We start from the raw sequence: 24,374 nt of genomic DNA on the forward strand, positions 1-24,374 counted from the left end.
ATGGCGCCTAAAGAGAGTATTACATTAGAGGGTGCACATGATGTGAAAGTTGAAGTTGTTGAATGTGTTTCTGATCAACCCTCCACAGTCCTTGAAGATCTACATCTTGGTGAAGTCGAAGAGGTTAAAACTACAGTGCTTCCTATGGTTCATAAGGTTCAAGACGAGATTATACTGATTCCACACATTGATTTTGTTATTCCAAATGAGTTTGATGTGATGGAATTCAAGGTTTTTCTTTTCCCTGTGCTCCCTAAGGTGATTCTAGATTTGAAGCAAGTGTTACTTGTCAGCATCCTAATCCTTCAACACTTTAGAACTCGAGGTCGAGTTTTCTCCAACCAGAGGAGAATGATGAGGGAGACACAAGAAGATTATTATTTAGTATTACTTATGTTTGCAAGCCCATTGTATTTTTATGTTTTAGGTCTTATTAGTTTATTGGGCTTTTAGTATTTTAATTTAGAAGTAAGGTTATTTTTGTAATAAGGCAATTAGGGTTTCCTAGCCAATTAGAACTAGGGTTTAGCAATCCTTTATAAGCAACTTATTGTACTCCTTGAGGAGATAGCTGATATTTTTGATGAATGAAAACAATGGGCGTTTGGTCTTTCTTTGGTCTGGTGCTGACTCCAGGTCTACCCTAGGTGCTGACTCCTAGTGGTTTCCCCGCTTGGTGCTGACTCCAAGCAAGGCCTAGGTGCTGACTCCTAGGTCATATCCCTTTATTTTTCTATTGTTTAGCTTTTGTTCTGGTTGTCCTGCGTCAGTAAGGGCAAGCATTCATTTAGGCACATGTAGGACACTTGGTTTAAATAGTTGTTAAATGCTGTTCATCCCATGCCATAGCAGCTTCATAGCTTTTGGTCTTGACCCATAATAGAACCATTCAAAAAAAAAAATCAAAATAGATATATGAAATCCCAGTGGTAAATTTCTTTTGCTTTGAGACTTTTTGGTGCTGTCAACTAGAGCTGATATATTAATTAAAATGTATTTAGAGAAACTCAGTAACCATGAAAGTGAGCAGTGAGATGATTCAGAAGATGCATCAAGAAGCAGAGAAGGTTTGGGTTCCTGAGTTCGTGAGTCATTCAAGAAACAAAGGATCCCTTTTTGAATTTGATATATGATACTAATCCCTTGGAACAAATCTTTTGGGACAACGTGGTATTAGTTGGAGACACAGCTCACCCCACAACTCCTCATGGTCTAAGAAGCACGAACATGTCAATGTTGGAAGCAACAGTTTTAGGCAAATGCCTTGCAAAGAGTGGAGCAGAAAATTTACAATCAGCTCTAAGAGAATATCAGACCTTTCTGCTTCCAGTTGTTTCCAAGCAAGTTCTGCGTGCTAGGAGAATGGTTCGCATAAAACAAGGTTTAGTTCTTCCTGATTGTGAGCCTTTTGATCCAAAGAATTCTTGATCAGAGGATTATCAAGAGCTACAGCAGAAGAACATGCCTTTCTTTGACGATGTTCCTTTATTATTAGTATGACATCCTTTTCTGTTTGCTTGCCAATAACAGCGTATACTTGTAATTCTTTGCTCATCATTTCATAGTTGCTTTAGTTACATCAGATCCAGCTTTTAGCTGGAATTGCTTTGTTTGTATAGTTTGATACTATTTATTGACTAAACAAAAAGCCTTGATTCTAAAGAACATACAATCAGTTTTTTCTGCTATGCATTGCAATTGGAGTAAGGTTCTCCACTATTATCAGTAGTCACAAAAGTCTCCATGTAAATTCTTCGTTGGCTTCTTTGTGAACAAATTCTTATGGTCTGCATGATTAGGCACCAATTCTGGTTGTCATCCTGCTGATTATTGAATAATGGTGGTGAACCGTTTGAAATGGCCCAAGTAGTTGATATGATTATGGTATTTTATAAAATGGTGGAATAAACTGGGTTTCTTTCTTGATAATGCGTTAGTAATGACATGATTTTGTAGTAGAATCTAATTATATTCTTTGTATTTTCTGTACATTGAGATACTATAAATATTTACATGCAATTACATTGATCCTAGTAAAAGGCGCTTTAGATGCACGTGGCTCCATGTTAATGTCCGATAAAAAGGATTTTGGTTATAGTCTTTCTTGAGATGGTCTGTGTATATATAAAGGTTAAGTTATGAGGATCTATTTATTAGAAAAGAATAAAGTACAATTAATGATCCTTGATTTTAGACATAATTCAAATGGTACTTCCAAAAGGTTTTCTTGAAAGGGTCGGAGACAGGGGAATGGTTATATCGAGGGGTGGGCACCACAAATGAAGATACTGAAGTATTCTAGCATTGGTGGGTTTGTGAGTCATTATGGATGGAGTTCTGTGATGGAGAGCGTGAAGTTTGGGGTTCCAATTATAGCCATACCCATGCAGCTTGATCAACTAGTGAATGCTAGGCTGGTGGAGGGGTTAGGCGTGGGTGTAGAAGTGAAGAGAGACTTGAATGGGAGGCTTGAAAGAGAAGAGGTGGCAAAGCCGCAAAGGTGATCGGAGAAGTTGTTGTGGAGACAAATGGAGAAGGTAAGGAGGAAGGCAAAAGAATTGAAGGAGAACATAAGAAACAAGGGAGATGAAGAAATTGGAGTGGTGCAGGAGCTAGTACAGCTTTGCTGAAAAAAAAGAATATGCGGTAGCAGGAAATCGCACACAACTATAATGAGTAATGACAAGAAGAAAAGGTAAGGTGGGCCGTGGGCATATTCAATGTTTTCTTTCATTTCCATGGGAGCAAATATAGATCATACTATAAATGAAAAAGAAATTAGGAAATGTAACCTTCTTTTTTCTTAATAAAGAAAACATGAATTTTTAAGTTTATACTGGTTGTGAAATGTATGATTGTTTTGTTTTTATTTTTTATTTTTTGAGAATCAATTGTGAAACGTATATGGTTTAGGGTGCATGAGGTTGAAGTAGATAATCTGATTGAATATTGATCGTTATAATTATTTTCAATTGGTCAATGAGTTTTGTTTCACACCAGTATCAATTGGATTTATCTAGGGTAATCTGTCAATTTTGTCTTGTATGAATAAGCTCTCTTAAACATTGGTATGACTTATGAGGACTATATAATAGTCCATTTTACAATTTCAAATTGGAAAGTAGTTTCTTATTTATAGGTTTTGGTTTCATGCAATCAAATTTGACAACTATCTGATTCTCAATAAGCAAATAAATAATTAAAAATTTGTCAACTATCCCTGACCCTTGTGGTTGTATGGCTTAATCTTTGAGGCTCCAAAATACGGGATCTCTTGCTTCATTTTAGTCGCCAATGTGAACTATTGATGTATAGGAGAGGATAAAGTTTAGTTATAAAATTGGTTGTAGCTTTAGGCTACAAACTCACTTAATAAAATAAATATTACTACATATTTTGAAAATCTAACCGTTGAATTACATGTTTTTTACGCTCTTAATGCACATATCAATTTTTGTGTCAATCGGATATCATTTACTATATAATCTATAACCTTATATTTTATGCATAATTTTAAATTACAAAAACTTGCAATTTAAAAATTTATTGATGACATAGCTATTGATCTTTAATTTTCTTAAAATTTTGCAAACATGGAGGATATAAGCAATCCAATGGTGAATTTGTCAAAATTCATCTCCAATAAAAAGATATTGAGTGAGTTTATAGCTTAAGGTTACAATCGATTTTGTAGCTAAACTTTGTCCAGTAGGAGATTGCCATTCATATCAAGTGCTTTCAATTATCTAGCATTGCCTAGAGTAGCTACTTTGAACGTTAAAGATCTTATAAAAATGTGATGTTGATTTTTTTTTTTTGGGCTTGCAAATAATTTTCTATAAATCATAAATGACAAATTTGTTATCAATATGGAATTTGTATTAATCCTCAAAGTTACATATTAATAAGGGAAATTGCAGTATTAAAAATAGAAAAGAAAAAAAAATGGTATTCCTAATCTTATATTATTCATTAAAAAATTAATAAAATTATTACAATTAAATTTAAGCTTTGTGTAATTACTTGCTAAAAAAAAAAAAACCAAAGCAAGTCTTTACATATTGTAACACCTATGTTAACTATTTAAAAAAAAAAAACAATAATAATGCTATAGAGTATAGACACAACAAAAAAGCACAAAAATTTCATAGCATTGCGTATAACATCATTAAAAAAAATTATTATGCTCCTAATTTCACGTGATAATTTTAGGAACACATAACCCCAAAAAGATCCTGTTGAGAGAGAGTTCTCACCCAAATTATTATGCTCCTAATTTCACGTGATAATTTTGGTAAGGTATTTTAAACAACAGTTTTTAGTATTTAAATAATATTATATGTATTTTTACACATTTTTTGATTCACACGTATTTCTAAAAAATACAAACAACGTTATTAAAATAATATTACCAAACATCCCCAAATCAACATTGAGTTAGTGTTTCAAGGATTCAGATCTTCTAGATTTCCTAAAGTACTCTACTAAATAGATTTCCTTAAATCTTAATCATTCTTTAATGATTTAATGGTCTAGATTCTGCTATGTTAGTATTCTACTAACAATATTCTTAAAATAATAAAACAATACTGTAAAGAAAACAATTAAGATTATTGTTAGTGGAATGCTGACATAACAGAATTTAGACCATTAAATCATTAAAGAATGATTTTTTTTAGAGAGTTTCAACTTATGGCGTTCGTTCTCGATAATAGCTCTTTTTTATCAAACTAAGACACCAATCAGTTTTTTGGTGTAAGCGAAAATTGAACCCTAAATTTCTTATTTAGTCATCAGAGACTTTACTAGTTGAGCTAACTAGAATCTTAAAAAAATAATTAAAATTTAAAGAAATCTTTTTAATAGAGTACCTTAGGAAATCTAGTTTCATGGTTCAAAAAAAAATTGACCTCTGTATAAACATGACAGACAAGTATACAAGCTCATTTAAATCAAAAGTACAATAATACCCTTCAAAAATTTCAAAATCCTGCCGCTTAATTTATGCAAAATAAAAAGTACAAAAACACCCTTGACACGCTTTACTTGTGCAAAATCAAAAATTTATGTCTCTCTTGTCTCTCTCTCTCGTTCAAAATCGTCTCTCACTTTCTCTCTCCCCTCTCACCCTATCTCTCTCTCTCTCTCTCTCTCTCTCTCCTCGCTGCCTGGACTTTCCGATCAGCCTCTCGTCATTCTCGGCCGCACGTTATCCGATTGCGAGATCGGCCTCTCGCTCTTAACTGTCGTCGTCGTTTTCCTCACCACCGTCGGATCGTGTTCCTCATCTCGGTGTTGATGCTCTGCTTCGCGATCGTGTGCGCTCACGGTGCGTTTAGAGTTCAAGAGGATCTCTTCCTCGACGATCAAGAGCCAGCGAATTCCGGATTCCTCTCCGTCCTCGGCTGCGCTGCCTCTTCCTCCGCCGCCGCAAGTGTCAGACCTTCGGACTCGAACGCGTAAGAGGAGGGAGGTTAGTTACTTCAGATTAGTTATTGTGAAATTGAAAATTTGTTACTGAGAAGGTTCATTTTGTCATTTTCTTGGGAAATTCTGGGCAAATGATAGGGTTTTGATTTGAATTGTGCAATTTGTAAACCTAAATTTTCTAGACTTGTATGTGGATTAAGTCTGTATTGTGCAATTTGTAGACCTAATTTTCGTAGACTTAGTTTGAGATTGTGTATTTTTGATTCTCAATTAATGTTGTTTTGGCTACTGAGCTCTAATTCGAATGGCATTACGAGCCATACAATGGAGATCTTTCACTCTTAATGCAGTTTTGGTTTGATTATGTTGGCAGTAATGGTTTTGGTTGATTTATTGAATTTTTAGTTAATCTGTGTTAATGCATGTGTCAGTTTTTTTATATCTAATTTATTTTTGGTGGAATGTGCTTGAAACTTACATTTTGCAAAAACAAATTGTATACTTAAAATTGAAGTCTTCCCCTGATGAGTGGTTTTAGTTTTGGAGGAGTATATGCTAAGAATTTGGGAATTTTTTTTTTTCAATATGTATTGGTTTTATTTGATGGATGCATGATTGTCCACCTGTTGTTGTCTCATGTTTTTGGCAGTGTTACTGGTTTTGTCTACACGTGGAAGCTTTCTTGGGCATCTTCCTTTCCCAAGCTTTTGGCATCTCCGGCTTCATTTCCAACACAAACCCACCAATCCCTGCACTCAGAAAGGTATGCAATTTCAGCTCCTCTCTCACTTTCCCTCTCTTTTTGTTCTTTTGATAACTCGTTCCTTGAAATTTGATAGAATTGTAGAAATAGTTGAAAAACCAGTAGGTAAATCTTGGTTTTTGGTGTTGGGTATGTATGCAAGTGGACTTAAATCATTTTTAGCTGAAAAGATTTAATAAAAAAATCCAGTTCCTAATTAAAGGGAAAAATATTGACTTTTTCAGCATCATTAGTAGTTTTAAGCTTTGGATAGCCACCCCATTTTTTGATTCTGCGAGAATGTTAGAAATAGTTTAAAACCCAGTTGGTAAATCTTGGTTTGTAGTGTAGGGTATGTATGCAAGTGGACTTAATCATTTTTAGCAGAAACCCATTTTGTGGATTTAATAAGCAAATCCAATTCCTAATGGACTTATGGAAGAGAAAAATAAATATTTTCAGCAACATTAGTAGTTTTTAAGCTTTGTAGTAGCCTAGTGGAGAGCCCACAAAACGATTTGGAGGTTTGCATCTACAGTGATCATTATCAACTATATAATCCAATTTGATTCTCTGTGCTGTAAAAATTAATTAGAATATTAGTTTTTGAACCTAGTTCTAATAGTTTTTTAGCATACATTCCTTGGGATTTTTTTTCTTGTTCTCTTAGTTTTTGAACTTATTAATTGGGCTTCCAACTTGATAAGCTTCTCAGCTAGTCCAATATCCATTGATGAATTGGGATAGTAGAAAGTAACGATTGACAGCCTATGTTTTGACTTGTTCATCAAATAAGCTTCTTAGCCAACTCATGCATTAATGCCCCTTTTGTCATCGTAAACCTTGAGCCAAGTTATTTAAAAGCCCAAGATGTATGTTTTCTTCTTTTGGTTAATAATCAAATCGAATCAGTTGAATTACACACACACTCTTTCCTTTTTTAGAGTTTTGTGTAATTTACAGATGCTATGAACCTGGTTAAGTCACCCTATTTAATCTTCTTGGCCCTCTCCACAACCTTTAATAGCAGATGATGTGTGTCAGGACTTGATGAAGTGGATTGAAATTAAAGGAGGCATAATAAAAAGACACATAAGCGCAATCTGTCATGTGAGCTAGTGGGCAGCAAGATTTAAATAAATACTTTTTGAGTGTAAATAGTGACCATTTCTGTTAATCACTCATGCTTCAGTCATTCGGAGATTCATTATTTGTGGGCTCAGGTTCTTACTACTCTGTCTTTGCTATTCACCTATAAAACCAAGGTGTTAAAATATTTTGTTTATTTGGGGACAACACTTATACTTTTACAGCATTGCTGAATAACTAAAGTAAATCTTACATTTTCTCTTTGGCATTATTTTAATGGAAATTAGAGCTGATTCATAATTTCAAATTTAGAGAATGATCTGAAATGCTTTGTGCTGGGAGTTGGACTAAATTCAGATTGCACTTTGCAGTTTAAAGATGAATAAAAAATGGAATTATGAGAGCCTCAAGCACAATTATTATCATTAAATTTTAACCCAATGATGGGTATCTTTTACTTATCTTTTGTATTTTTTAGTATTTGCACAGTTGCACGTGCATGAATGCTTGAAGTGCTTCCTTGTGTATTTTTTGTGTGATCTCACTTAAAATGGTGCAGGTATGGGTTCATATCTGTTGGAAACTCTAAATGAGTGCTTCAGCAAAAAACTGGTTCAATATTGAATATCATCCAAGGGGAAGTGGACTCTACTCAGGTAATATTTGAGCAATTTCAGAATATTTTCATACAAATTCCTATACAATTGATTGTATGGATAGACTAGCTCTATGTTTTTATGTGACAGACTACCTAAATCTCAGTTTCTGTTAACTTTTGGTCATAAAAAATTGAAATTAGTATATTGCCAATGAGCTCTCGACTTTAGCTCAACCAGTAGCCCCTTAATGTTAAGCTTTAGGCCCAATCCTTTTTAAAAAGAAGCACTTTAAGTTCCACACCTTGGAAATAAACCCACACTAACTAGCGAAGACCTTTTTTTCCCCCCTTTTAGTAACTAATATGCCATCAATAAATTGCATTTTTTTATCTTAAACTTTCAAAAATTGCATTTGGACCTAAATCTTTTTTCATATTTATGTTTTGAGCCAAAAACTTTCTTAAAATTGCATTTTGACCTTGAACTTTCTCATATTTATGTTTTGACCCTAAAACTTTCAAATTGTATTTTGACCTGAAACTTTTCCCAGATTTTATTAATTAACCCTAGAACATTCCCAAAAATTGTAAAAAGTTTCGTTTTGAACTAAAAACTTTCCTATATTTATGTTTTAACCCTAGAACTTTCTCAAAATTGTTTTTTGACCCCCCCCCCCAAAGCTCCTCAAATACCATTTTGTCCCCAAATCTTTTCTAAAATTGCAAGAAAGCCTTCCAACTTCTCAAAAATTGCAAAGTGGCTCCTTAACCATTAGAAAGTTGTTTGAAAGCATTTTAAACATTTTCTAAGTTTTTTCAATCATCTTTAAATTCTTAGTTCTGCTTGTCTTTGTTTGAGATAAATACGGTGTAACTTGTTTTTTTGCACTTACTCTTTGATGGATAATTATGTGTTTGCTTACATATATCTTTAGGGTTTTGTATGAGTGATATGTTGTATGGGTGATATGGTTTCCCGACCTCACAACTTAAAACACAAACTCTATCAAACAAAAGCCCAATTTGAAAAGCCATATAATAAACCCAACCCAAAATAAAATAAAATATATTCAAACCCAAATAACAAGCTCAATCCACCTAATCCCGTCAGCAGTCAAACTCATACAAAAATTACATTTGGACTCCACAACTACATTAAAATAATAATATTTTCTTTGTCAAATGACATTGTTTTCACATTTTATAGATTTTAAAACCTTGAGTTCCTTGTGTCTTTTAGCGTTAGGAAAAAAAATGCTTGGAGAGAGCTTGCTATAAAATGCTACGCTATGGATTAAGGTAAGCTTCATCAAATTTGTCATGCAATTTGCTTTTCTAGTAAATGTCATGCAATCACATGTTTAGCTATGCTTTTTAGCCTTTATTTCTAGAATAAATTATTCACATGTTTATGCTATTTGCATATGTCTACATGCACATGCATTTTCCATATCATCTCCTAGGATAGATTTATGAGCTTATATAATCACATGCTCATGCACTTTTCCATGTCATTCTCTAGGGTAGGTTTTACAAGTTCATAAGCTCAATAATGAACCAAATGCCAAAATTCTTAGATAATTTTTAAATGTTGAACCAAAAATCTGAATACTGTTTTAGAACTCTTTTTGTTTTGTCTATTAGATTAGAATATTTCGGTAAAAGTCTATTTCAACGTACAATTTCAAGGATACCATTAATATATATATAAATAAAATTATCAATTAAAAAAAAATTCAAATAATAAAAATAGAAATGACTTGGTATTCTAGTAGTAATGTTATTGTATTAGTAGATTTCTCATTGGGTGGGTATATGGACCAATCCAACACATTAGCCACCTACCTACTTGGATGGAGAACATACTTAAAGCCCAAAACCATACAAATATTTGTGTGAAGCTTAATGTCTCTATTTATTTGTTATCTAATAGAGAAATTATAATATCCAAGTTCCCTGCATCTCATTGTTACACACTTGGTCCTTTAGACCCACCACGAAACCCTAGAAAAAGTACACAAGTATTTTCTCACGTAGCTCCTATTCGTCCATCTCAAACACTAAAAGCAATGAAAATAAATCTGTCGCCTCACAAACCTTCAAAACTAGAGGATGCATCTGGAGCTATAGCTAAAGTAGAAAACCCTTTCCTCTTTAGTATGGGAATCTCCAACCTCACTTCCTACCTTCATCTTCTCTACTTGGGTTGCTCACTCAGAATTCAGTACTTCCAACATACGCATTTTTTCGAAAAACGTACACAATTTTTATACAAATTTAGACAGTCTGTACATCTAATATACACTTTTTTCTATTGAATTTACACAATTGTGTACATTCAACCTATCAAATGTATATAAATTTTTTGACAAATCTAGTGTACATTTGATGTACACATCTAACATACACAATTTTTCATTGAATTCCATTGAATTTTCATGATTTCTCACAATCAACGAATTTGAATTTTTCCACGAATTTGGACTATTTATACATCTAATGTATTTCCATTAAATTTTCTCAATTTCGTACATTCAAAAATTTTTTTTAATTGAATTTTTCCACAAATTTGGACTATTTGTACATCTAATGTAAACAATTTTCATTTGAATTTTCACGATTTTGTACATTTAACAAGTTCGAATTTTTCCACAAATCTGGAATATTTGTATATCTAATATACATCTAATGTACATTAATTTCCATTGAATTTTCACGATATCGTACATTCAATGAATTTGAACTTTTCCATGAATCTGGACTTTCTGTACATCTAATGTACACAAATTTTCATTGGATTTTCACGATATCGTACATTCAACGTATTCAAATTTTCCACGAATCCGAACTTTCTATACATTTAATGTACATAAATTTCCATTGAATTTTCACGATCGTACATTTAACGAATTCAAAATTTTCCTCAAATTCGGACTTTTTGTACATCTAATGTACAAAATTTTCATTGAATTTTAATGATATCGTACATTCAATGAATTCAAATTTTCCACGAATCTAGACTTTCTATACATCTAATGTACATAATTTCCATTGAATTTTCACGATTTGTACATTTAACGAATGTGAATTTTTCCTCAAATTTGGACTTTTTGTACATCTAATGTACAAAATTTCCATTGAATTTTCACAATATCGTACATTTAACAAATTCGAATTTTTGCACGTATTTGGACTATTTGTCCATCTAATGTACTCAATTTTCCATTGAATTTTGCTTATTTCGTACATTCAACACATTTGATTTTTTCAATGAATTTGGACTTTCTGTACATCTAATGTACACAATTTTCCATTGAATTTTTACGATATCGTACATTTAACGAATTCGAACCATTTGTACATCTACTATGCATAAATTTGCATTAAATTTTCACGATATCATACATTCAACGAATTGAACTTTTCACGTATTCAAACTATTTGTCCATCTAATGTACTCAATTTTTCATTGAATTTTGACGATTTTGAACATTCAACAAATTCGAATTTTTCCAAGAATTTGTACTTTTGTCCATGTCTTGTACACAATTTTTCACTGAATTTTCATGATATTGTACTTCTACTAATTTGAATTTTTCAATGAATACGAACTTTTGTACATCTAATGTACACAACTTTCCATTGAAAATTTATGATATCGTACATTCAACGCATTTGAATTTTTCTGTGAATCTGGACTTTCTGTCCTTCTAATGGACACAATTTTCTATTGAATTTTCACGATATTGTACATTCAACGAATTTGTGTTTTTCCTCAAATTCGAACTTTTTGTACATCTAATGTACATTGTTTTCCATTGACTTTTAACTGTATCATACATTTATCGAATTCAAATTTTTCCATGTAGTTGGACTTTCTGTCCATTTAATGTACTCAATTTTCCACTGAATTTTAACGATATCGTACATACAACGAATTTGAATTTTTTGCGAATTTGGACTTTCTATTTTTCTAATGGACACAATTTTCCATTGAATTTTCTTGATATTGTACGTTCATTGAATTTGAATTTTTCTACTAAACTGGACTATCTGTCCATCCAATGTACAAAATTTTCCGTTAGATTTTTACGATATCGTACATTCAACGAATTCAAATTTTTTCTTCAAATCACGACTTTCTGTACATCTAGTGTACACAATTTTCTATTGAATTTCCTATATATTGTACATTCAACAAATTCAAATTTTATTCAAATGTGGACTATCTGTACATCAAATGTACACAATTTTCAATTGAATTTTCACGATATCGTACATTTAATGAGTTCGAATTTTTGCACGTATTCGGACTATCTGTCCATCTAATGTACTCAATTTTCCATTGAATTTTGATTATTTTGTACATTCAATGCATTTGATTTTTTCAACGAATTTGGACTTTTGGTACATCTAATATACACAAATTTCCATTGAATTTTCACGATATCGTACGTTCAACAAATTTGAATTTTTCTACAAAACTGAACTATCTGTCCATCCAATGTACAAAATTTTCCATTAAATTTTCACGATATCGTACATTCAACGAATTCAAATTTTTCTTCAAATCATGACTTTCTGTACAACTAGTGTGCATAATTTTCCATTGAATTTCTTATATATTGTACATTCAAGGAATTTGAATTCTATTCAAATGTTGACTATCTGTACATCAAATGTACACAATTTTCTATTGAATTTTCGCGACATCGTACATTTAATGAATTCGAATTTTTGCATGTATTCGGACTATCTGTCCATCTAATGTACTCAAATTTCCATTGAATTTTGATTATTTCGTACATTCAACGCATTTGATTTTTTCAACGAATTTTGACTTTCTGTACATCTAATATACACAATTTTCCATTGAATTTTCACGGTATCGTACATTTAACGAATTCGAACCATCTATACATCTAATGTACACAATTTTCTGTTGAATTTTGACGATTTCGTACATTTAATGAATTTGATTTTTTCCCTAAATTCAGACTTTCTTTACATTTAATGTACACAATTTTCCATTGAACTTCCACAATATTGTACATTTAAAGAATTCGAATTTTTCCATGAATTTGGACTTTTTTGAAAATCTTCTCTACACAATTGTTCCTTGAAATTTCAAGAAATAGTATGTACATTTAACGAATTCGAATTTTTGTGCAAATTCGAACCATAAGTATTCTGACTATCTGTCCATCTAATGTACTCAATTTTCCATTGAGTTTTAAAGATATCATACATCCAGAGGATTTAATTTTTTTCCCGAATTCGCACTTTCTGTACATCTAATCTACAGAGTTTTCCATTGAATTTTCATGATATCTTATATTCAACAAATTTGAATTTTTCTATGAATTCAAACTTTCTGTCCATCTAATGTACAAAATTTTCCATTGAATTGTCATGAGATCATACTTTTTGCTAATTTGAATTTTTAGCAAATGCGAACTTTTTGTACATCTAATGTACACAACTTTCCATTGGATATTTACGATAGCGTACATTCAACTAATTTGAATTTTTCTGCGAATCTGGATTTTCTGTCCTTTTAATGGACGCAATTTTCCATTGAATTTCACGATATCGTACATGCAACAAATTTGTGTTTTTCCTCAAATTCGAACTTTTTGTACATCTAATGTACGTTGTTTTGCATTGACTTTTAACAATATTGTAAATTTATCAAATTCAAAATTTTTCACATAGTCGGACTGTTTGTCCATCTAATGTACTCAATTTTCCACCGAATTTTAACGATATTGTACATTGATCGAATTTAATTTTTTTCACGAATTTGGACTTTTTGTATATCTAATGTACAAAATTTTTCATTGAATTTTCACGATATCATATGTTGAACGAATTTGAATTTTTTACGAAACCAGACTATTTGTCCATCCAATGTACAAAATTTTCCATTAAATTTTCAGGATATCGTACATTCAACGAAGTCAAATTTTTTCTTCAAATCACGACTTTGTGTACATCTAGTGTACACAATTTTCTATTGAATTTCCTAAATATTGTACATTCAACGAATCGAATTTTAATTAATTGTGGACTATTTGTACATCAAATGTACACAATTTTCCATTGAATTTTCAAGATATCGTATATTCAACAAATTTGAATTTTTCCACAATGTCGGACTTTCTGTACATCTACTATACATAAATTGCCATTGGATTTTCACGATATCATACCTTTGACGAATTCAAATTTTTTTCACGGATTCAAACTATTTGACCATCTAATGCACTCAATTTTCTATTGAATTTTGATGATTTCGAACATTCAACAAATTCAAATTTTTCCACGAATCTGTAGTTTTGTACATGTGTTGTACATAATTTTCATTGAATTTTCATGATATTGTACTTGCTACTAATTTGATTTTTTCAACGAATATGAACTTTTTGGACATCTAATGTACACAACTTTCCATTGAATATTTACGATATCATACATTCAACAAATTTGAATTTTTTTGCGAATCTGGACTTTTTGTCCTTTTAAAAGACACAATTTTCCATTGAATTTTCACGATATCGTACATTCAATCCGAACTTTTTGTACATTTAATGTACGTTGTTTTCCATTAAATTTTAACTATATCGTACATTTATCGAATTCAAATTTTTCCATGTTGTCGGACTGTCTGTTCGTCTAATGTAGTCAATTTTTCACTGAATTTTAACGATATCGTACATTCAACGAATTCAATTTTTTTCACAAATTTAGACTTTTTGTATATTTAATGTAAAAAATTTCCATTGAATTTTCATGATATCGTATGTTTAACGAATTTGAATTTTTCTACAAAACTGGACTATCTGTCCATCCAATGTACAAAATTTCCATTAAATTTTCCTGATATCGTATATTCAACGAATTCAAATTTTTTCTTCGAATCATGACTTTCTGTGCATCTAGTGTGCGCAATTTTCCATTGAATTTCTTATATATTGTACATTCAATGAATTTGAATTTTATTCAAATGTGGACTATCTATACATCAAATGTACACAATTTCCATTGAATTTTCACGATATCGTACATTTAACAAATTCGAATTTTTGCACGTATTTGGACTATTTGTCCATCCAATGTACTCAATTCTCCATTGAATTTTGATTATTTCGTACATTCAACACATTTGATTGTTTGATCGAATTTGGACTTTTGTACATCTAATACACACAATTTTCCATTGAATTTTCACCATATTGTACATTTAACGAATTCAAACCATCTGAAGATATACAAATATTCCAGATTTGTGGAAAAATTCGAACTTGTTAAATGTACAAAATCGTGAAAATTCAAATGAAAATTGTTTACATTAGATGTACAAATAGTCCAAATTTGTGGAAAAATTCAATTAAAAAAAATTTTTGAATGTACGAAATTGAGAAAATTTAATGGAAATACATTAGATGTATAAATAGTCCAAATTCGTGGAAAAATTCAAATTCGTTGATTGTGAGAAATCATGAAAATTCAATGGAATTCAATGAAAAATTGTGTATGTTAGATGTGTACATCAAATGTACACTAGATTTGTCAAAAAATTTATATACATTTGATAGGTTGAATGTACACAATTGTGTAAATTCAATAGAAAAAAGTGTATATTAGATGTACAGACTGTCTAAATTTGTATAAAAATTGTGTACGTTTTTCGAAAAAATGCGTATGTTGGAAGTACTGAATTCTGAGTGAGCAACCCAAGTAGAGAAGATGAAGGTAGGAAGTGAGGTTGGAGATTCCCATACTAAAGAGGAAAGGGTTTTCTACTTTAGCTATAGCTCCAGATGCATCCTCTAGTTTTGAAGGTTTGTGAGGCGACAGATTTATTTTCATTGCTTTTAGTGTTTGAGATGGACGAATAGGAGCTACGTGAGAAAATACTTGTGTACTTTTTCTAGGGTTTCGTGGTGGGTCTAAAGGACCAAGTGTGTAACAATGAGATGCAGGGAACTTGGATATTATAATTTCTCTATTAGATAACAAATAAATAGAGACATTAAGCTTCACACAAATATTTGTATGGTTTTGGGCTTTAAGTATGTTCTCCATCCAAGTAGGTAGGTGGCTAATGTGTTGGATTGGTCCATATACCCACCCAATGAGAAATCTACTAATACAATAACATTACTACTAGAATACCAAGTCATTTCTATTTTTATTATTTGAATTTTTTTTTAATTGATAATTTTATTTATATATATATTAATGGTATCCTTGAAATTGTACGTTGAAATAGACTTTTACCGAAATATTCTAATCTAATAGACAAAACAAAAAGAGTTCTAAAACAGTATTCAGATTTTTGGTTCAACATTTAAAAATTATCTAAGAATTTTGGCATTTGGTTCATTATTGAGCTTATGAACTTGTAAAACCTACCCTAGAGAATGACATGGAAAAGTGCATGAGCATGTGATTATATAAGCTCATAAATCTATCCTAGGAGATGATATGGAAAATGCATGTGCATGTAGACATATGCAAATAGCATAAACATGTGAATAATTTATTCTAGAAATAAAGGCTAAAAAGCATAGCTAAACATGTGATTGCATGACATTTACTAGAAAAGCAAATTGCATGACAAATTTGATGAAGCTTACCTTAATCCATAGCGTAGCATTTTATAGCAAGCTCTCTCCAAGCATTTTTTTTCCTAACGCTAAAAGACACAAGGAACTCAAGGTTTTAAAATCTATAAAATGTGAAAACAATGTCATTTGACAAAGAAAATATTATTATTTTAATGTAGTTGTGGAGTCCAAATGTAATTTTTGTATGAGTTTGACTGCTGACGGGATTGGGTGGATTGAGCTTGTTATTTGGGTTTGAATATATTTTATTTTATTTTGGGTTGGGTTTATTATATGGCTTTTCAAATTGGGCTTTTGTTTGATAGAGTTTGTGTTTTAAGTTGTGAGGTCGGGAAACCATATCACCCATACAACATATCACTCATACAAAACCCTAAAGATATATGTAAGCAAACACATAATTATCCATCAAAGAGTAAGTGCAAAACTCCAAATATACACATCAAACAAGTTACACCGTATTTATCTCAAACAAAGACAAGCAGAACTAAGAATTTAAAGATGATTGAAAGAACTTAGAAAATGTTTAAAATGCTTTCAAACAACTTTCTAATGGTTAAGGAGCCACTTTGCAATTTTTGAGAAGTTGGAAGGCTTTCTTGCAATTTTAGAAAAGATTTGGGGACAAAATGGTATTTGAGGAGCTTTGGGGGGGGGGGTCAAAAAACAATTTTGAGAAAGTTCTAGGGTTAAAACATAAATATAGGAAAGTTTTTAGTTCAAAACGAAACTTTTTACAATTTTTGGGAATGTTCTAGGGTTAATTAATAAAATCTGGGAAAAGTTTCAGGTCAAAATACAATTTGAAAGTTTTAGGGTCAAAACATAAATATGAGAAAGTTCAAGGTCAAAATGCAATTTTAAGAAAGTTTTTGGCTCAAAACATAAATATGAAAAAAGATTTAGGTCCAAATGCAATTTTTGAAAGTTTAAGATAAAAAAATGCAATTTATTGATGGCATATTAGTTACTAAAAGGGGGGAAAAAAGGCCTTCGCTAGTTAGTGTGGGTTTATTTCCAAGGTGTGGAACTTAAAGTGCTTCTTTTTAAAAAGGATTGGGCCTAAAGCTTAACATTAAGGGGCTACTGGTTGAGCTAAAGTCGAGAGCTCATTGGCAATATACTAATTTCAATTTTTTATGACCAAAAGTTAACAGAAACTGAGATTTAGGTAGTCTGTCACATAAAAACATAGAGCTAGTCTATCCATACAATCAATTGTATAGGAATTTGTATGAAAATATTCTGAAATTGCTCAAATATTACCTGAGTAGAGTCCACTTCCCCTTGGATGATATTCAATATTGAACCAGTTTTTTGCTGAAGCACTCATTTAGAGTTTCCAACAGATATGAACCCATACCTGCACCATTTTAAGTGAGATCACACAAAAAATACACAAGGAAGCACTTCAAGCATTCATGCACGTGCAACTGTGCAAATACTAAAAAATACAAAAGATAAGTAAAAGATACCCATCATTGGGTTAAAATTTAATGATAATAATTGTGCTTGAGGCTCTCATAATTCCATTTTTTATTCATCTTTAAACTGCAAAGTGCAATCTGAATTTAGTCCAACTCCCAGCACAAAGCATTTCAGATCATTCTCTAAATTTGAAATTATGAATCAGCTCTAATTTCCATTAAAATAATGCCAAAGAGAAAATGTAAGATTTACTTTAGTTATTCAGCAATGCTGTAAAAGTATAAGTGTTGTCCCCAAATAAACAAAATATTTTAACACCTTGGTTTTATAGGTGAATAGCAAAGACAGAGTAGTAAGAACCTGAGCCCACAAATAATGAATCTCCGAATGACTGAAGCATGAGTGATTAACAGAAATGGTCACTATTTACACTCAAAAAGTATTTATTTAAATCTTGCTGCCCACTAGCTCACATGACAGATTGCGCTTATGTGTCTTTTTATTATGCCTCCTTTAATTTCAATCCACTTCATCAAGTCCTGACACACATCATCTGCTATTAAAGGTTGTGGAGAGGGCCAAGAAGATTAAATAGGGTGACTTAACCAGGTTCATAGCATCTGTAAATTACGCAAAACTCTAAAAAAGGAAAGAGTGTGTGTGTAATTCAACTGATTCGATTTGATTATTAACCAAAAGAAGAAAACATACATCTTGGGCTTTTAAATAACTTGGCTCAAGGTTTACGATGACAAAAGGGGCATTAATGCATGAGTTGGCTAAGAAGCTTATTTGATGAACAAGTCAAAACATAGGCTGTCAATCGTTACTTTCTACTATCCCAATTCATCAATGGATATTGGACTAGCTGAGAAGCTTATCAAGTTGGAAGCCCAATTAATAAGTTCAAAAACTAAGAGAACAAGAAAAAAATCCCAAGAAATGTATGCTAAAAAACTATTAGAACTAGGTTCAAAAACTAATATTCTAATTAATTTTTACAGCACAGAGAATCAAATTGGATTATATAGTTGATAATGATCACTGTAGATGCAACCCTCCAAATCGTTTTGTGGGCTCTCCACTAGGCTACTACAAAGCTTAAAAACTACTAATGTTGCTGAAAATATTTATTTTTCTCTTCCATAAGTCCATTAGGAATTGGATTTGCTTATTAAATCCACAAAATGGGTTTCTGCTAAAAATGATTAAGTCCACTTGCATACATACCCTACACTACAAACCAAGATTTACCAACTGGGTTTTAAACTATTTCTAACATTCTCGCAGAATCAAAAAATGGGGTGGCTATCCAAAGCTTAAAACTACTAATGATGCTGAAAAAGTCAATATTTTTCCCTTTAATTAGGAACTGGATTTTTTTATTAAATCTTTTCAGCTAAAAATGATTTAAGTCCACTTGCATACATACCCAACACCAAAAACCAAGATTTACCTACTGGTTTTTCAACTATTTCTACAATTCTATCAAATTTCAAGGAACGAGTTATCAAAAGAACAAAAAGAGAGGGAAAGTGAGAGAGGAGCTGAAATTGCATACCTTTCTGAGTGCAGGGATTGGTGGGTTTGTGTTGGAAATGAAGCCGGAGATGCCAAAAGCTTGGGAAAGGAAGATGCCCAAGAAAGCTTCCACGTGTAGACAAAACCAGTAACACTGCCAAAAACATGAGACAACAACAGGTGGACAATCATGCATCCATCAAATAAAACCAATACATATTGAAAAAAAAAAATTCCCAAATTCTTAGCATATACTCCTCCAAAACTAAAACCACTCATCAGGGGAAGACTTCAATTTTAAGTATACAATTTGCTTTTGCAAAATGTAAGTTTCAAGCACATTCCACCAAAAATAAATTAGATATAAAAAAACTGACACATGCATTAACACAGATTAACTAAAAATTCAATAAATCAACCAAAACCATTACTGCCAACATAATCAAACCAAAACTGCATTAAGAGTGAAAGATCTCCATTGTATGGCTCGTAATGCCATTCGAATTAGAGCTCAGTAGCCAAAACAACATTAATTGAGAATCAAAAATACACAATCTCAAACTAAGTCTACGAAAATTAGGTCTACAAATTGCACAATACAGACTTAATCCACATACAAGTCTAGAAAATTTAGGTTTACAAATTGCACAATTCAAATCAAAACCCTATCATTTGCCCAGAATTTCCCAAGAAAATGACAAAATGTACCTTCTCAGTAACAAATTTTCAATTTCACAATAACTAATCTGAAGTAACTAACCTCCCTCCTCTTACGCGTTCGAGTCCGAAGGTCTGACACTTGCGGCGGCGGAGGAAGAGGCAGCGCAGCCGAGGACGGAGATGAATCCGGAATTCGCTGGCTCTTGATCGTCGAGGAAGAGGTCCTCTTGAACTCTAAACGCACCGTGAGCGCACACGATCGCGAAGCAGAGCATCAACACCGAGATGAGGAACACGATCCGACGGTGGTGAGGAAAACGACGACGACAGTTAAGAGCGAGAGACCGATCTCGCAATCAGATAACGTGCGGCCGAGAATGACGAGAGGCTGATCGGAAAGTCCAGGCAGCGAGGAGAGAGAGAGATAGGGTGAGAGGGGAGAGAGAAAGTGAGAGACGATTTTGAACGAGAGAGGGAGAGACAAGAGAGACATAAATTTTTGATTTTGCATAAAGTAAAGCGTGTCAAGGGTGTTTTTGTACTTTTCATTTTGCTTAAATTAAGCGGCAGGATTTTGAAATTTTTGAAGGGTATTATTGTGCTTTTGATTTAAATGAGCTAGTATACTTGTCTGCCATGTTTATACAGGGGTCAATTTATTTTTGAATAATGCAACTAGATTTTATAAGGTACTTTATTAAAAAAATTTCTTTAAATTTTAATTATTTTTTTAGGATTCTAGTTAGCTCAACTAGTAAAGTCTCTGATAGTTAAATAAGAGATTTAGGGTTCAATTTTCGCTTACGCTAAAAAACTGATTGGTGTCTTAGTTTGATAATAAAGAGTTATTATCGAGAACGAACGTCATAAGTTGAAACTCTCTAAAAAAAATCATTCTTTAATGATTTAATGGTCTAAATTCTATTATGTCAGTATTCCACTAACAATAATCTTAATTGTTTTCTTTGCATAATTATTTTATTATTTTAAGAATATTGTTAGTAGAATATTAACATAGCAGAATCTAGACCATTAAATCATTAAAGAATGATTAAGATTTAAGGAAATCTATTTAGTAGAATACTTTAGGAAATATAGAAAATCTGAATCCATGAAACACTAACTCAATGTTGATTTGGAGATGTTTGGTAATATTATTCTAATAACGTTGTTTGTATTTTTTAGAAATACATGTGAGTGAAAAAATGTGTAAAAATACATATAATATTATTTAAATACTGAAAACCGTTGTTTAAAATACCTTACCAAAATTATCACATGAAATTAGAAGCATAATAATTTGGGTGAGAACTCTCTCTCAACAGGATCTTTTTGGGGTTATGTGTTCCTAAAAATATCACGTGAAATTAGGAGCATAATAATTTTTTTTAATGATGTTATACGCAATGCTATGAAATTTTTGTGCTTTTTTGTTGTGTCTATACTCTATAGCATTATTATTGTTTTTTTTTTTAAAATAGTTAACATAGGTGTTACAATATGTAAAGACTTGCTTTGTTTTTTTTTTTTTAGCAAGTAATTACACAAAGCTTAAATTTAATTGTAATAATTTTATTAATTTTTTAATGAATAATATAAGATTAGGAATACCATTTTTTTTTCTTTTCTATTTTTAATTATGCAATTTCCCTTATAAATATGTAACTTTGAGGATGAATACAAATTCCATATTGATAACAAATTTGTCATTTATGATTTATAGAAAATTATTTGCAAGCCCAAAAAAAAAAAAATCAACATCACATTTTTATAAGATCTTTAATGTTCAAAGTAGCTACTCTAGGCAATGCTAGATAATTGAAAGCACTTGATATGAATGGCAATCTCCTATAGGACAAAGTTTAGCTACAAAATCGATTGTAGCCTTAGGCTCTAAACTCACTCAATATTTTTTCATTGGAGGTGAATTTTGACAAATCCACCATTGGATTGCATCTTCTTCTTATATTTTCTATGTTTGCAAAATTTCAAGAAAATTAAAGATCAATAGCTATGTCATCAATAAATTTTTAAATTGCAAGTTTTTGTAATTTAAAATTATGCATAAAATATAAGGTTATAGATTATGTGGGGCCAGAAAATCAAATAGCCCCGGCCCACTCCGAACCAGGCCCAAGAGCCCGCGCCGAGGACACGTGAGGGGTCCGAGGATGGAAGCACGAGAGCTGACCCCCGAGGAACTTATCCGAGGAGTGCCCTCCCTCAAGCGTCCAAGAACTTGGGAGGACACAAGGGCCACCCCATCAAAAGAGATTCCTTTTGCTATCCGAGGAGGAGAAGGCCCAATGCCACACGTTGGCAACGGAAGTATGGAGAAGGGGCAAGCCCTGGGCAAACTGTCACCTCGGCATTAAATACGCTCACCTAACCCTCCTGGCCGCATTAATGGGGATGTAACCCCCTGACAGGACAACATCGATCAGGGTGAGCCACTTGAGCACGGATATGACCTATGATGGGACGGACGGTTAGAAGAGAGGCCAATAGATGATCAATAGGAGGAGGAAGAGTGGGATATATAAGAAATGTGAGCTAAGGGTTTTGAGGGGTTTTTTGGTTTTGGAGGGGTTTGAGAATGCGAGTTTGGGAAGGGAAAACCTCCTCGGCCCATGGCCGAGGAGCATCCCTCAGTTGTAAATCAGTCTTAGTATCTTCCAATCAAAAGAAAGTAGTTTATGCTCCGTTAAGGCCGGCGAGCGCCTAAACCTTTGATCCACTTTCTACAAATTCATTGTTCTGGGTTCGTTGGGCTTTCGACCCACATCTTTTGGGTTTGGGCTACAAAAACGGTCCCTACAATTGGCGCCTTCTGTGGGGAGGATTAGTGCGCTGGCCGGCGCAACAAGCGATCGTTCTAAGTAATTATTCTACGGAAGATTGGTGGTAATAATAATAAAAAAAAATAAAAAATAAAAAAAAAGAACTACCAAACAAACATTGCAGAAAGATAAAAGTGCGAAACAGAAGATTCAACAAAAATGGAAAGAAATTGCCCATTACTTTATTAAACAAAAGGTTACAATGTACAATCAGAGACTCAGGTAGGCGTGCTTTAAAGCGCTACTATTACAAGCTAATTCTACAATCAGAGGCCCAAATGGACCTATTCTAGAACTAGCTAGAGGAAAGAGGGCTGGGGCTAGCCTGATTCTAGGCCACCAACAACTCCTTGTCCGATGCGGCGGAGCTTGAACAAAGCAAGGAGCAGATGCAGGGGCACCGGGACACCCTCCCTCATGATGTTCCCTTGATTCTCTCCAGTCTTCACGAGCGTTAGCCGTTGTAGACGGCAACACTCGGGCACCAGCCATGACATGAGTTCGCGCGCCTCCTCCGGCAGGGGTGCTCCCTGGGGAGGAGCGTTAGGTACTTCAGGGACGTCCCTCCTAGCCACCGGGCATGGCACTGTCAATGTTAAGCCTGGACTCTGCAGCGCCGGAAGCCCAATGGGGGCTGTAGTCACAATGGCCCTTGGCCCGGGTGCCCTCACACCTGCCCAAAGCCGCCCCATAACTACCAACTCCGGTCACAATCCTAGCGGGGTTATTGAAGGGGTTTGGGGAATTAAAGGGAAGTGTTTCTAGTTGCGTTGGGAAGTTCATGGAGTGTGGATAGACCTTTCCCACAGAAAACCTTATATAGAGGATGAAGGCTGGTAGGAATTAATCCACGCAGAATTCGAAAAGAGAATTATCAGCAGTGCTAATCACGAAGCTACCAAATCCCAAGAAGACCGTAGACCACTGGATTTGTATCAATTCACGAGGATATTGATGAAGCCGCGCCTCGCGCACTGAAACGTCAAGCACGGAACGCGAAGGGCCAAGAGACACCTCGTAAATGAAAAAGACAGGGACTTGAATTGAAGGCGAGGTCAACACCAAGGTATTGCATGGTCATCGGACTCAAATCTATGGGGAAACTAGATACTTACAGAGAAATGGAAGCGTTAGACAGAACCATGGCATTGCATGGTCCTCGGACTCAAGCCTATGGGGAAACTAACCGCTTAGCTATACCTGGGTACTAGACAGAACCAAGGTATTGCATGGTCCTCGAACTCAAACCCATGGGGAAACTAGATACTTACAGAGAAATGGAAGCATTAGACAGAACCAGGGCATTGCATGGTCCTCGGACTCAAGCCTATGGGGAAACTAACTGCTCAGCTATACCTGGGTACTAGACAGAACCAAGGTATTGCATGGTCCTCGGACTCAAACCTATGGGGAAACTAGATACTTACAGAGAA

At 33.2% G+C, this 24,374-nt stretch overlaps 1 protein-coding gene and 2 long non-coding RNA genes across 3 annotated transcripts; 2 read left to right on the forward strand and 1 right to left on the reverse strand.

Moving 5' to 3' along the window:
• The first annotated feature begins 1,227 nt into the window (after nucleotides 1-1,227).
• LOC136067611 (cyanidin-3-O-glucoside 2-O-glucuronosyltransferase-like) lies at nucleotides 1,228-2,504 on the forward strand. Its single transcript, XM_065773744.1, has 2 exons — nucleotides 1,228-1,365; nucleotides 2,235-2,504. The coding sequence occupies exons 1-2, from the start codon at nucleotides 1,228-1,230 to the stop codon at nucleotides 2,502-2,504; spliced, it is 408 nt and encodes a 135-aa protein (XP_065629816.1).
• Nucleotides 2,505-5,086: 2,582 nt separating this feature from the next.
• Nucleotides 5,087-10,139, forward strand: LOC112027210 (uncharacterized). Its single transcript, XR_002884444.2, has 4 exons — nucleotides 5,087-5,473; nucleotides 6,080-6,193; nucleotides 7,821-7,917; nucleotides 9,100-10,139. It is a non-coding gene; the product is annotated as an uncharacterized LOC112027210 (long non-coding RNA).
• Nucleotides 10,140-15,520: 5,381 nt separating this feature from the next.
• Nucleotides 15,521-20,573, reverse strand: LOC136067603 (uncharacterized). Its single transcript, XR_010629040.1, has 4 exons — nucleotides 20,202-20,573; nucleotides 19,482-19,595; nucleotides 17,759-17,855; nucleotides 15,521-16,560 (listed from the first exon to the last, which is right to left on the reverse strand). It is a non-coding gene; the product is annotated as an uncharacterized LOC136067603 (long non-coding RNA).
• Nucleotides 20,574-24,374: the final 3,801 nt, after the last annotated feature.

The sequence above is a fragment of the Quercus suber genome, unplaced genomic scaffold, assembly GCF_002906115.3.
Source record: "Quercus suber isolate HL8 unplaced genomic scaffold, Cork oak 2.0 scaffold_79, whole genome shotgun sequence".
NCBI lineage: Eukaryota > Viridiplantae > Streptophyta > Magnoliopsida > Fagales > Fagaceae > Quercus > Quercus suber.

Excerpts from the sequence above, each read along its gene's own strand:
- LOC136067611 (XM_065773744.1), top strand. The coding sequence starts at position 1,228 with ATGTCAATGTTGGAAGCAACAGTTTTAGGCAAATGCCTTGCAAAGAGT. Across the intron at positions 1,366-2,234 it reads TTCTGCGTGCTAGGAGAATG|GGTCGGAGACAGGGGAATGG; the intron begins GTTCGCATAAAA and ends TTTTCTTGAAAG.